At 42.5% G+C, this 13,464-nt stretch overlaps 1 protein-coding gene and 1 pseudogene across 3 annotated transcripts in view; both read left to right on the top strand.

The window, feature by feature from the left end:
- Positions 1 to 148: 148 nt before the first annotated feature.
- Positions 149 to 5,275, top strand: LOC118520153 (ATP synthase F(0) complex subunit C1, mitochondrial pseudogene; annotated as a pseudogene). Its single transcript, XR_013444372.1, has 2 exons — positions 149 to 209; positions 3,475 to 5,275. The product of XR_013444372.1 is annotated as an ATP synthase F(0) complex subunit C1, mitochondrial pseudogene (transcript).
- Positions 169 to 13,464, top strand: part of UPK1A (uroplakin 1A) — a 30,971-nt gene continuing 17,675 nt past the window's right edge. For both annotated transcript variants that reach the window (XM_078063467.1, XM_036067909.2), the window contains exon 1: positions 169 to 209. In XM_078063467.1, the coding sequence (XP_077919593.1) occupies positions 193 to 209 (17 nt within the window). In that variant the 5' untranslated portion in view covers positions 169 to 192. The remainder of the gene's footprint in view (positions 210 to 13,464) is intronic.

The following is a 13,464-nucleotide window of genomic DNA, read 5'->3' on the forward strand; positions in this document are numbered from 1 at the left end:
TTCCCTTTATTATCTATACAATTTCAAAAAACTTTTCTTACGTAATTTTTGAACCACATGAAAATAGTATAATAAAAATTCCTATATACCCATCACCTAGCTTGAACAGTTACCAACAAATGGCCAATCAGTTTCACCTCTAATTATTCCCCTCCCTGTCTAGGTGATTTTAAAGCAAATCCTGGGGATCACATGTTATCCAGAAATAAGTAAGTATATGTGTCTCTTAGAGTTACAGGTTTATTTTACACATAATTACAGTACCATTATTACATCTAAGAAATTAATGATAAATTTTTAATATCTAATAAGCAGGGTTTGTTTTTTTTTTAAGATTTATTAATTTGACAGCACAAGTAGGCGAGGGGCAGGCAGAGGAAGAAGGAGAAGCAGGTTCCCCACTGAGCAGAGAACTGGATGCGGAGCTCGATCCCAGGACCCTGGGATCATGACCTGAGCTGAAGGCAGATGCTTAACCGAGTGAGCCACCCGGGAGTCCCTAATAAGCAGTTTTCTGCACAATGTGTAATTTCTCCCTCTGTTCTGGGCCGCCTCTTAAATGTTATGGTGATGATTGGAAAGTCATTTAAGTAGGCCACATTTTCTTGCTGCTCCCAGAGAAATTGCCACACAATGATAGTCCAGAATATCATCCACCAGACTAGTCAGCATAACTAGCTAGAGCATCAGGTTGTGGCTGGATTGGTGTTTCCTCAAGACCACTCAAATGGTTGAGAGACAGACTTATCAAGAGCACATTCAGATGAGCAGAGAGGTGATTCTTGTATTGAAGGACAGTGGCCCTGGGGAGGGATCTTCTGAAATATCTGCCTATGAGGAGGAAGGGCTCTAAGCAGAGGACCCTCATGCATGCCCAGGGACTTTGAGGAACTGTGGAAGTTATGTCATGTGTTGGCTATAAGAAAGAACTTCAACATGGTGAAAATTTCAAATAAAACAGGAAGTCTAGTGAAAAGATGTAGGGGACTTACTCAGATCCCAGATGCCCAATTCTGCCGAGGCTGCCACCATTAGCAGTTTTCCGGGCATTCCCCCGCAGAGACTGCCCATATATCTACAAGTATTTACAAATATGTACATTATATGTATTCGATTTGGTAAAGATTTGATAGGGCTCTCCTGTTTCCTCTCTGATCTACCACTTCTCGTTTGCTCCCACAGTTCCTGCCATGCTGGCCTTTCAAGGTGACAGGAACTGGGTGAGCAAATGAAGTGTCGACATACATCAGGCTGTCTGCAACCTGGAGGCCTTTGCATTTGCTCTTCACCCTGCCTGGAATGCCTTTCCACCAGAGACCCACTTGGCTCTCTCTTTAGGTCTTCCTCAAATATAACTCAGGCCTTCCCTGACCCCTCGACCTACCATCTCAGCTCCCGTACACACGTTTGCGGCCCTTCACTCCTTTTGTTTCTTAAGTACTTGACCACTAATATGCCCTGTATTTTACTTAATTCGCTCTTGATCATTGCCCCGACACACACCAGAAGGTAATTTCTGTGACGGCAGAGATTTTTAAAAATGCACGTTCCCTCTTACAACATTTTATTACGGAAAATCTCAAGCGTTCAGAAAAAGTGGACAGTGAGTACAATTGCTGTTAGCCCACCACCTAGGTTTAACAATTGTTAATATTATGTCATATTTACTTGGTGTGTACACGTGTTTTTTACGAAACCATTTAAAAGTACAGTTGGCCCTCGAGCAAAGTGAGAGGGGCACCAACCATGCATGAATTTTAAAAAATCCGCATATAACTTGGCTCCCCACAAACTTAACCACTAGTAGCTTCTACTGCTGAGTGGAAGCCTTACTGATAACAGTTGATTAACAGTCGGTTATTTTCTATGTTATATGTATTATATACTATTCTTATAATAAGGTAAGCTAGAGAAAAGAAAATGTTATTAAGAAAATCATAAGAGGGGGCGCCTGGGTGGCTCAGTCATTAAGCGTCTGCCTTCGGCTCAGGTCCTGGTTCCAGGTCCTGGGATCAAGCCCCGCATCGGGCTCCCTGCTCCACAGGAAGCCCGCTTCTCCCTCTCCCACTCCCCCTGCTTGTGTTCCCTCCCTCGCTGTGTCTCTCTCTCTGTCAAATAAATAAATAAAATCTTTAAAAAAAAAAAAAGAAAATCATAAGAGGGGCGCCTGGGTGGCTCAGTTGGTTAAGCAACTGCCTTCGGCTCAGGTCATGATCCTGGAGTCGTGGGATCGAGTCCCACATCGGGCTCCCTGCTCGGCGGGGAGTCTGCTTCTCCCTCTGACTCTCCCCGCTCTCATGTGCTCTCTCTCATTCTCTCTCTCTCAAATAAATAAATAAAATCTTAAAAAAAAAAAAATCATAAGAGAAAATACATTTACAGCACTGCATGTGTGTGTATTGGGAAACATCTGTGGGTAAGTGGACCCATGCAATTCAAACATGTCTTGTTCAAGAGTCAACTGTAGTTTCCAAACATCTTGACACTTCACTCCTAAATACTTAAGTCTGTATCTCTGAAAAATGACGTGTTCCTTCATACCATTATCACTTCTAAGAAAGACTAACATTAATTCCCTAATGTCTGATACTCAGATTTCCCAAATTGTGCCCCAAAAGTCTTCTATACTGTTGGCTGTGTTCTGTACCAGGATCCAATCAAGGTTCAAGTTCTGCGTTGGTTTTTTAGGTCTCTAGTGTTTTTTAAATTCTACAGTAGCCTCCCTGCTCCACGCCACCTGCTCTTAGAAGATGGGTTTTTTTAAGAGGCCAGGCCAACTGTCCTATAGTGTCCCGCACTCCGGATTTGCCTAATTGCTTTCTCACAGTGTCATTTAGCTGCTTCTGCCATCTTCTATAGTGTGTGTGTGTGGTTTTTTTTTAAGATTTTATTTATTTATTTACTTGAGAGAGCAAGAATGAGTGCACAGCAGGGGTAGCGGCAGGCAGAGGGAGAAGCAGGCTCCCCGCTGAGCAGGGAGCCCGATGCGGGACTCGATCCCAGGACTCCGGGATCGTGACCTGAGCCGAAGGCAGACGCTTAACCAACTAAGCCACCCAGGTGTCCCAATCTGTAGTTCTTAAAAACTGGAAGTTTGCTCTAAAGGCCTGATTAGGTACAGGTTAAGTACTTTTTACAAGAATCCTTGTAAAAATGCCAGGTTGCCCCAATAGTGATGGCCAAGTCTGATCCCTGGGAACAGTGATGGCCACCAGCTATCTCCTCCAGAAAGATCTGTTTTCCCTTTTCGTCATTGGCAAGTGACCTGTCGGGGGGGCTCTGGGATGAATGGTTCTGCCATGGCACCGTGACAGCCTTACACATCTCCCCATAAGCCACGTAGGGAAAACTTAGCTGTGGTCTGGCCTGAACTTTGGCAGAAGGCCTGGGGTTTCCTTCTGCAATGAAGGGAGATGGGCGGTCTCGTAAAGAGCTGCTGTGAGGCAGTTTCTCATCCACCTCTGTCTCTTGCAGGAGACTGCTACAAGACCAGTTCTCATCTACCTCTCCTGTTTCAGTTGAGTACAGGACTTTCTTACTCACTCCCCCTTAGGGTATAGCTGCAGGCTATAAAACTACTCTGAAGCTACCGTGCTGAGCACCTTACCTGCCTATTCTCCGGCCTTCTAACAGCTCAAGCCATAGATTTTGTTATGACCCCTGTTTTATGAGTGAGGACACCGCCACTTGCAGCCATCTGCTGTTTCGTGGGGCTGTGGGTGTCCTTTTAGTGCATCCGTATCAGAGGGTTCAGTGCAGAAAACGGAAACCTCCCAAGGCATAGGAAGTAGAAAGAGACTTAATAGGAGGAATTTGGATCTAGTGAAGTTGGACCTAGTATCACACCTGTATTTCGTTATATTCAACGTGAGCCAACATTTTACAGGCTTCAATGTAGCTTTGCAATAGGTTTTTACATTACCTTGAAAAAAGTATCTGGGGGTGCCTGGGTGGTTCAGTTGGTTAAATGTCTGATTCTGGGTTTCGGCTCAGGTCACAGTCTCAGCACAGAGTCTGCTTGAGATTCTCTCCCTCTCCCTCGCCCCCTGCTCATGTGCTCTCTCTCTCTCTCTCTCAAATAAATAAATAAAATCTTAAAAAAAGAATCTGGTATTCCAGTCACCTTGAGCAGGGCAAGCACTGTGGCGGGAGCAGGGGCAGCGGGGCAGTGGGAGTGCAGACTGAAATGCAGACCCCCGGGACAGTACTCATCCTTCCGGCTCTGATCCGCTGTTGTACTGGGGGGTCTAATCAGGCCTATGTCTGCCTCCTTCTTGAGTAGGCCAGAGATCCCATCTAAACAGCCATCCTGCAGCAGTTCCCCATGCCAGGTGGCCTGATGCACGTTCCAGACTGGTGGTGGCTCCTGGGGCTGCCACAGCTGGTATGGCTGGTTCAGGGGGGCTGGCATTGGAACAGTGTCTGGCAGCTTGATTATTGGCTGTGCCAGGAGCCCGTCTCAAGCAGCAGCTCTCCTTTGCCATTCTGGGCTTTTCCCTGTCTGAGGCCATGGGGCTCTTCTGTTTGATGGTTGCCTTTTTGATCCTCTTCGCCGTGTGAGGCTGCATGGGGGTCGCTGCGTAGTATTCAAATCCTGCTGCTTCGACTTAAGGCCATACCTGGTGCTGGAGTGTGCCAAACTTTACAATTAAACACGTCTCTCTAAACAAAACCCTGGTATTCCAGCTAATGAAGAAGATAATAAAGAATTAAAACATCAGCATTTTGCAGCCCCTAATGAATCTAAACGTGATGTCAGCGGCGGCAAACATCACTGAAGAGAGACAGCTGAATAGTATGTGCCTCCAGACGGGAGTACTCCTAACCACTCATGAAAAGTTTTGCCAAAATAAACCTGAATCTGATCAGGCTTCTAGATTCAACTTCTGATTCACAGGAATTATAGAGGACAGTGGAATATGTTAAATTGCATCATAGGAAGCAATTGGAAAAAATTAGATTCTGGAAAACTCTACAAGAAAAATGACCCATTTTCTTCAATAAATGCACTCTAAATGCAGGAAAAAAGGAGGGAGGGTATTAGGGGAAGACCATATAGATTAAAAGAGATTTAAGAGGTATATATTTGGGGGTTGCCTGGGTGGCTCAGTCAGTTAAATGTCTGCCTTCAGCTCAGGTCATGATTCCAGGGTCCTAGGACTGAGCCCTGCATTGGGCTCCCTGCTCCATGGGGAGCCTGCTTCTCTCTCCCCCTGCTCATGCTCTCTCCCAAATAAATAAAATCTTTTTAAAAAGGTAAATATTTGGATCCTAAATGAAGCAAACTTTTTTTTAATTTTTAAAAAATTATTTTTAAGTTCAATTAAGTTAAATTCAGTTAACATTTAAGTTAAATTCAATTAACAAATGTGTTACTAGTTTCAGAGGTAGAGTTTAGTGATTCATCAGTCTTATATAATACTCATTGCTCATTACAGCAAGTGCCTTCCTTAATGCCCATCACCCAGTTACCCCATCCCCCCAACCCCCTCCACTCCAGCAACCCTCAGTTTGTTTCCTGTGATTCTTTTATGATTTGTCTCCCTCTCTGATTTCGTCTTGTTTTATTTTTCCCTCCCTTCTGCTATGATCCTTTTTGTTTCTTAAATTCCACATATGAGTGAGATCATATGATAATTGTCTTTCTCTGATTGATTTATTTCACTTAGCATAATACCCTCTAGTTCCATCCACGTCGTTGGCAAGATTTCATTTTTTGATGGCTGCGTAGTAGTCCACTGTATATACGCCGCATCTTCTTTATCCATTCATCTTTTGATGGACATCTGGGCTCTTTCCATAGTTCGGCTATTGTGGACATTGTGAAGCAAACTTTTTTTTTTTTTAAAGATTTTATTTATTTATTTGAGAGAGAGCATAGGAGAGGGTGGCTGAGCAGGGAGCCCAATGCAGGGCTTGATCCCAGGACCCTGAGATCATGATCTGAGCCGAAGGCAGATGCTTAACCCGCTGAGCCACCCAGGCGCCCTTGAAGCAAACTGTTTTAATAGCATTTATGAGACAGTTGGAAATTTAAACACTGACTGAATATTTTATTATGTTAAGGAATTATTGTTAATTTTTTAGGTGTGATGATGATACTGAGGTTGTGTTTTAAGCTATTATTTTTTAGAGATCCTGAGTATACTGAATACTGAAATATTGATGGCTTCCAAAAGTGGTTGACAGTTGGAAGATCTGGAGAAGCGGGCTGTAGCCTGGGTTTGCAGAAATGACCCTCAAGAAAATACTCAAGAACAGGCGTGCCACAGGGCCCGGCTACCTCCCCTACAATTGAGAAGTTGAGGAAGCGGGAGGTACCTGCTGGAACTCTTTATGTCAAGAACATACTATTATATGCTCCAGGAGCAAGAGCCCACCATTAGCATAGCTTCTGCACAGCAGGAAGCTGGAGCCGGGGTAGGGGTGTCCAGGACAGTGCTGGAAAGTACCATAAGCTTCACTGCCACTCCCTCCCCCACCCCCCAGTTGGAGGGGCTGTCTCACTGCCAGAACCAGTTGAACACCCTGAACTCTGAAATCAAGCTCAGGTAACCTTTTTTCCCAGCTTTATTGAGATAAAATTGACATATAGTGTGTAAGTTTAAGGTATACAATATGATTTGATTCACGTATGTATTGTGAAATGATTACCATAATAAGGATGGTTAATACATCCATCACCTCACATAATTACCTTTGCGTGTGTGTGTATTCGTGTGGCGAGAATATATAAAATTTACTCTTAGCAACTTTCAGGCAGTGTTGTCAACTATAGTCACTACGCTGTACATTAGAATCCCACAACTTTACTCACCTAACTGGAAGTTTGGACCCTTGGACCAACATCTCCCCATTCCCAGCCAACCACCCCCATCAGCCCTTGGCAACTGCCATTCTCTCTGCTCCTCTGAGCTTTTTTAGTGATGCCATGCAGTACTTGTCTTTCTTCTTTCTGGCTTATTTGAATTAGCACAGTGCCCTCCAGAATCACCCATGTTGTCACAAATGGAAGGCTTACTTCTTCTTAAAGGCTGGCTGATACTCCTCTCTGTGTGCGTGCACACACACCACATTTTCTTTATCCATTTACCTGTCTATGGACACTTAGGTTGTTTCCATACCTTGGCTATTCCGAATAATGCTACAGTGAACATGGGAATACAGATACCTGTTCAAGATGGTGATTTAATTTCCTTTGGGTATATATACCCGGAAGTGAGGTTGCTGGGATCATATGGTAGTTCTATTTTTAATTTCTTAAGGAACTAATACTGTTTCCACGGTGGCTGTACCAGTTTCCATTTCCACCAACAGTGCGCAGGGTTCCCTTTTCTCTACATCCTTACCAGCATTGGTTATTTCTTGTCTTTTTAATAATAGCCATTCTAACAGGTGTGAGGTGTTATCTCACGCTGGCTTCGATTTGTATGTCCCTGTTGATGAGTGATGTTGATCACCTTTTCATGTACCTTTGGCCATTTGCGTGTCTTCTTTGGAAAAAATATCTATTCAGGTCTTTTAACCATTTTTAAATTCGGTTTTTGTGGCAGTTCTTTGTTTTTGCTATGGAGTAATATGAGTTCGTTACATGTTTTGGAATTTAACCCCTTACCAGATACGTGATTTGCAAATATTTTCTCCCGTCTCATAGGTTTCCTTTTTATTTTGTTGATGGTTTCCTTTGCTGTGAAGAAGCCTTTTGGTTCAATGCAGTCCCACTTATTTATTTCTGCTATTGTTGCCTTTGCTTTTGGTGTCCAGTCCCAAAAATCATTGCCAAGATTAATGTCAAGAAACTTATCGCTGTGTTCTCTTCCAGGAGTTTTTACAGTTTCACATCTCATGTTCACGTCTTTAATCCACTTGAGATCATGTGTATGGTGTAAGATAGGGTTCTAGTTTAACACTTTTGCATGTTGCTATCCAGTTTCCCCAGCACCATTCATTGAAGAGATTGTCCTTTCCTCATGATAAATTGTTGGCTCCTTTGTCAAAAATTAATTGACAGTATATGCACAGGTTTATTTCTAGGCTATCTGTTCTGTTTCATTGACCTTTATGTCTGTTTTTATGCCAGTACCATGCTGTTTTGATTATTATAGCTTTGTGGTAGAGTTTGAAATCAGGAAATGTGATGCCTTCAGCTGTGTTCTTTTTCAGTATGACTTTGGCTATCCTTGTTCTTTTGTGGTTCCATACCAATTTTAGGATTGTTTTCTCCATTTTTGTGAAAAAATGTATTGGGATGATCCCATCATTGTTCTCTTTTTATTTTGTTTATGTGGTGTATCACATTTATTGGTTTACATATATTGAGTCATCCATGCATCCCAGGGCTAAATCCCACTCGATCATAGTGTATGGTCCTTTTAATGCGCTGTTGAATTCAGTTTGCTAATATTTTGTTGAGACTTTTGCATCTACATTCATCAGGGATATTAGTCTGTAGTTTGCTTTTCTTCTAGTGTACTTACCTGGCTTTGGTATCAAGTGCTGGCTTTGTAAACTGAATTTGAGAATATTCCCTTCTCTTTAATTTTTTGGAAGAGTTTGAGAAGGATTGGTATTAGTTCTTTAACTGTCTGCTAGAATTCATCAGTGAAACCATCTGGTCCTGGACTTTTCTTTGGTGGGAGGTTTCTTATTACTGATTCAGTCTCCTTACTTGTAATCAGTCTGTTCAGATTTTCCATGTCTTCATGATTCAGTGTGGGTAGATTGTCTGTTTCTAGGAACTTACCCATTTCTTCTAGGTTGTTCAATATGGTGGTATACAATTGTTCATAGTAGGCTCTTATAGTCCTTTTATTTCTGTATTATCAGTTGTAAAGTCTCCTTTTCCATTTTTTTATTTCAGTCTTCTTGTTTTCTTAGTCTACCTAAAGTTTTGTCAATTTTATCTTTTTTTTAAAAAGTTCTTAGTTTTGTTGATTTTTCTATTGTTTTTCTGGTATCTTTTTTATTTCTGCTCTGATCTTTGTTATTTCCTTCCTTCTACTAACTTTGGGATTAGTTTTTTTCTTTTTTTTAGTTCCTTGATGTGTAAATCCTGGTTGTTTGAGATTTTTCTTTTTTCAAGATTTCATTTATTCATTTGTCAGAGAGAGAGCACAAGCAGGGGGAGCAGCAGAGGGAGAGGGAGAAGCAGGCTTCCCGCTGAGCAGGAGCCCGAGTGGGGCTCAAACCCGGGACCTTGGGATCATGACCTGAGCTGAAGGCAGATGCTTAACCAACAGAGCCACCCAGACGCCCCAAGATTTTTCTTTTTTCTGAATGTAGGCATTTATCTCTATAAACTTCCCTCTTAGATGTTTCTGCTGCCTCCCATAAGTTTTGGTATGTTGTATTTCCATTTTCATTTTTCTCAAGTTATTTTTTTTTATTTTTCTTGTGATTTCTTGTTTGACCCATTGGTTGTTCAGGAGCATGTTGTTTAATATCCACATATTTGTGAATTTTCCAGGGTTTTTTTGGTAATCAATTTCTACATTTATAACATTGTGGTCAGAAAAGATACTTGTTATGATTTCAGTCTTCTTAAATTTTCTAAGACTTGTTTTGTGGCCTAACAGAGAATCTATCCTGGAGAATGTTCTGTGTGCCCCTGAGAAGAATGTGTATTCTGCTGCTATTGGATGGTAGGTTCTGTATATGTCTGCTAGTTCCATTTGGTCTAAAGTATAGTTCAAGTCCAGTGTTTTCCTTATGGATTTTCTACTGGGACGATCTATCCATTGTCGAAGGTGAGGAATTGAAGTCCCCTACTATTACTGTATTGTCCATTTCTCCCTTCAGATCTGTTAGTACATGCTTAATATATTTAGGTGCTGCAATATTGAGTGCATGTATGTTTACAATTTTTATATTCTATTGGTGAATTGACCCCTTTATTGTTATATAATGACCGTCATCATCTCATTACAGTTTTTTACTTAAAGGCTATTTTGTCTGATGTAAATATAGCTTATCCCCCTTTCTCCCTTTCTCCCCTTTCAGGGACTCTACTGATGCATGGTTTATCTTTATGGTATCCCATCGTTCACTCAGGCTTTTTTCACTCTTTGTCATTCTTTATTCCACTTGATCCAGTCTGTTGTTGATGCTCTGTATTGCATTTTTCATTTCATTCCTTGTATTCTTCAGCTCCAGAATTTATTTTTGGTACTTTTTAATGACTTCTATCTCTCTGTTAAATTTCTGGTTTTGTGTATATTTTTCCCTGATTTATTGAATTGTCCTTCTGTGTTTTCTTATAGCTCACTGAGCTTCCTTTAAGCAACTATTTTGTTTATTTGAGAGAGAAAGAGAGAGAATGAGTGAGGCAGGGAGGAGCAGAGGGAGAGGTAGAAGCAGACACCCCACTGAGCAGGGAGCCCGGCTCAATCCCAGGACCCTGAGATCATGACCTGAGCCAAAGGCAGGTGTTTAACCAACTAAGCCACCCAGGCACCCCTAAACAACTATTTTGAATTCCTTATCAAGCAAATCACAGATATCCTTTCTTTGGGTCAGTTACTGGAAAATTATTGTATTCCTTCAGTAGGATTCTGTTTCCTTGATTTTTCATGTTCCTTGAAGTCTTGTGTTGTGTTCACATTTGTAGAAGCAGTCACCTTATCCAGTCTTACTGATGGGCTTCAGGCAAGAAATACCTTCCATCAGCTTTGTTAGGGATTCTGAGGCTTTCTCAGACCTTTTCTATGGATACCCCTTGGTGGGTGTATCCTTGGGGGGTGTGGTGCTTTTTAAGATGATATGCCTCCTCTTGATCCTGCAAAGCCAGACCAAGCTCTGACTGCCTCCCATTTGCTTTCCCTTGGGTTGTGCTGATTGCTCAAGTTTGCGTGCCTTCTCCCAGTCCCACTGAGTCAACCAGCTTTCTGCACATGCTCACTAGCCACCTTCAAAAACTTACTCTCACAGTCCTCAGAGGCATCCACAGGGAGCCAGCCACCAAATGGGCCTGGGTGTATGGGTGAGGCATGCAGAGCACTGGGATGCCCAAGGATTTGTTGAGGGGATCCACAGGCAAGGCACGGGCAGTCTCCCTGATGTCTGCAATGTGATTAGTAGGATCCAAGTGCCTTTGGTGCTTTCCAAGACCCCAGCTGCCATTCTCCCAGCTGCTTCCTGACTCCTAGCTGTGTAGAGTTTCTCTTCAATGCATTCAGTCTTGGGGGTTTTGTGCCAGTCATGTGAGGGAACTTCTCTGCTGGACTCCCGGATTCCCACAGAGCTGCTCTTGTCCATGGGTGGTTTTCAAAATCAGTGTTCTTTGGGGGAAAGAGGATAGAAAAACTATTTCACCATTGGATATATCACTCTTTACCTTTTCAAAGGTGCAAAAACTGCAGGAAAAATATGTTTCTTCCTCAGCTTTTCTAGCCATGAGGAGGGACTGCCATTACTGGTTTCTTGCGTCTCCTTCTGAAGATAGTTTATACATTTGCAAGGAGACCTTCCCTCCTACCTGCCTGTCCACCATCATAGCCTGCTATTCCTGATGTTCTGAACCTTGCTTTTCTCCATTAGTAATAGTACTTAAAGATCATGCCTTATCAATCTGATGTTCTTAAGCTTTTCGAATTGTACAATTAATACCTGAATATATTCTTCTGATTAAAAAACCAAAAAAAAGGAAAATAATCTGGCAAAGGCAGTATACACACAGAGAAGCAGTACAGTGTCGTGGTTAAAGGGACAGACACTGGAGCCAAACTGCCTGGGTTCAAATTCAGGCTCTACCACTTACTAGCTGTGAGACTCTGAGCAAGTTGCTTGACCACTCTGTCTCAGTTTCCTCATCTATAAAATGAAATTAATGACACCTTCATAGGGCCGTTTTACAGATTAAATGAGATGCTACATGTTAGGTGCATAGACTTGTGCCTGATGCTATATGTGGGGTGTTCAGAACAGTGCCCGGTGTGTTGGAAATGCTCTCTAAATATTAGCTGCTTTCAGCACATTGTTCTCCTTTCGAGATTGTGGACATAATGAGGAAATATTCCTTCTAAATGTCTTTTATTATTATTATTATTATTGTAAGAACACCTAACAGGAGATCTACTCTTTTAACAGATTTTTAGCCCATAATACAGTATCATTAACTATAGACACAATATTGTGCAGCAGATCTCTAGAACTTCTGCATCTTGCATAACTGAAACTTTGCACCTATGGATCAGCAATTCCCCATTTCCTCTATCCCCCAGCACTGGCAGCCACCATTCTGTTCTCTGCTGTAATGGGTTTCACTATTATAGATACCTCATATAAGTGGAATGGTGTACTATTTGTCCTTTTGAGACTGGCTTATTTCACTTAGCATCATGTCTTCAAGATTCCTCCATGTTGTCTCATATCACAGGATCTGCTTTTCGAAGGCTGAGTCATATTCCATTGTATGTATATACCATGTGTCTTCTGTCAGGAATGTTCTTTCCTGCCTTTTACCAGCTGGCCTCAGTCTCCTTCTCCAACACCCCTTCCTTCAGGAGGCCTTCCTCTACACCCCAGGCTGGGTCAGCTGCCTCCTTGGAGCTCACCCTTTGTTTTCCCTGCTGTGGCCCTGAACTCTGGCCTGCGCTTCCTCTCTCAGTGCCTGGGTTCCTTCGGCATCTCCCTGACCATGGTGGGCTGTCATTCTCTGCTGAATGTCTGTCTTCCTTTTCTCCTGTGAACCTGTGAGGGCAGGAACTGAGCTGTCCTGATCATCGCTGTTTTCTCAGCACGGCCCCACACAGGGCTGGGCCTGAGAAACATCATGTGCACTGTGTCCTTGAGGCTTAGTTCCGGCCCAATCACGTACTTGGTGCTCAATGAATTTGAGAAAAAACTAAAAAGCCCTTTTGACTACTCCACTCTAGCGCCTTCCTCCTTGCTTCACCACCTCACACCACGTCCTAGTCTCCCCATGCCTTCTCTCTCTCCTCTCTCCTCCTCATCCCACACTTCACACTGGCCCCACCCAGCTCCAAAGTCCCCCCTTTTTGGAAGCTCTCCCATGCCCACCCATGCCTTTCAGGCCCTCCACTATTCAGCTGAGCCAAGGAGCATCTGAGATTTAAATTTGCTCATTACCTTAGTCCCCAAACTTAGGGCTTCAGATGGTTGCTAGGCCTGCGTACCTCTGTGCTGCCATTGTTCCCCAACGTCTTTGCCAAAATGAATTTGGAAAAGAAACTTAACCTATGAAGTATTCTTGCAAAAAATGGATGAGCTAGAGCTACAGTATGTGATGAATAAATTTCAAAAGCTTAATGTTGAGGCAAGAAAAGTCAATTGCATGAGGATATGTAAGATACACTTTATATAGAATTTACCTGAAAATCTAGAACTATTCTATATATTGATGAATATATGCATGTTATATTAAAAATATGAAAGCATGCATGAGAGTGGGAACCCAAGACTCGCACACATTTGAAAAGATGCTCAAAGTCATTAGTAATAAGAGAA

The sequence above is a fragment of the Halichoerus grypus genome, chromosome 15, assembly GCF_964656455.1.
Source record: "Halichoerus grypus chromosome 15, mHalGry1.hap1.1, whole genome shotgun sequence".
Classification (NCBI taxonomy): domain Eukaryota; kingdom Metazoa; phylum Chordata; class Mammalia; order Carnivora; family Phocidae; genus Halichoerus; species Halichoerus grypus.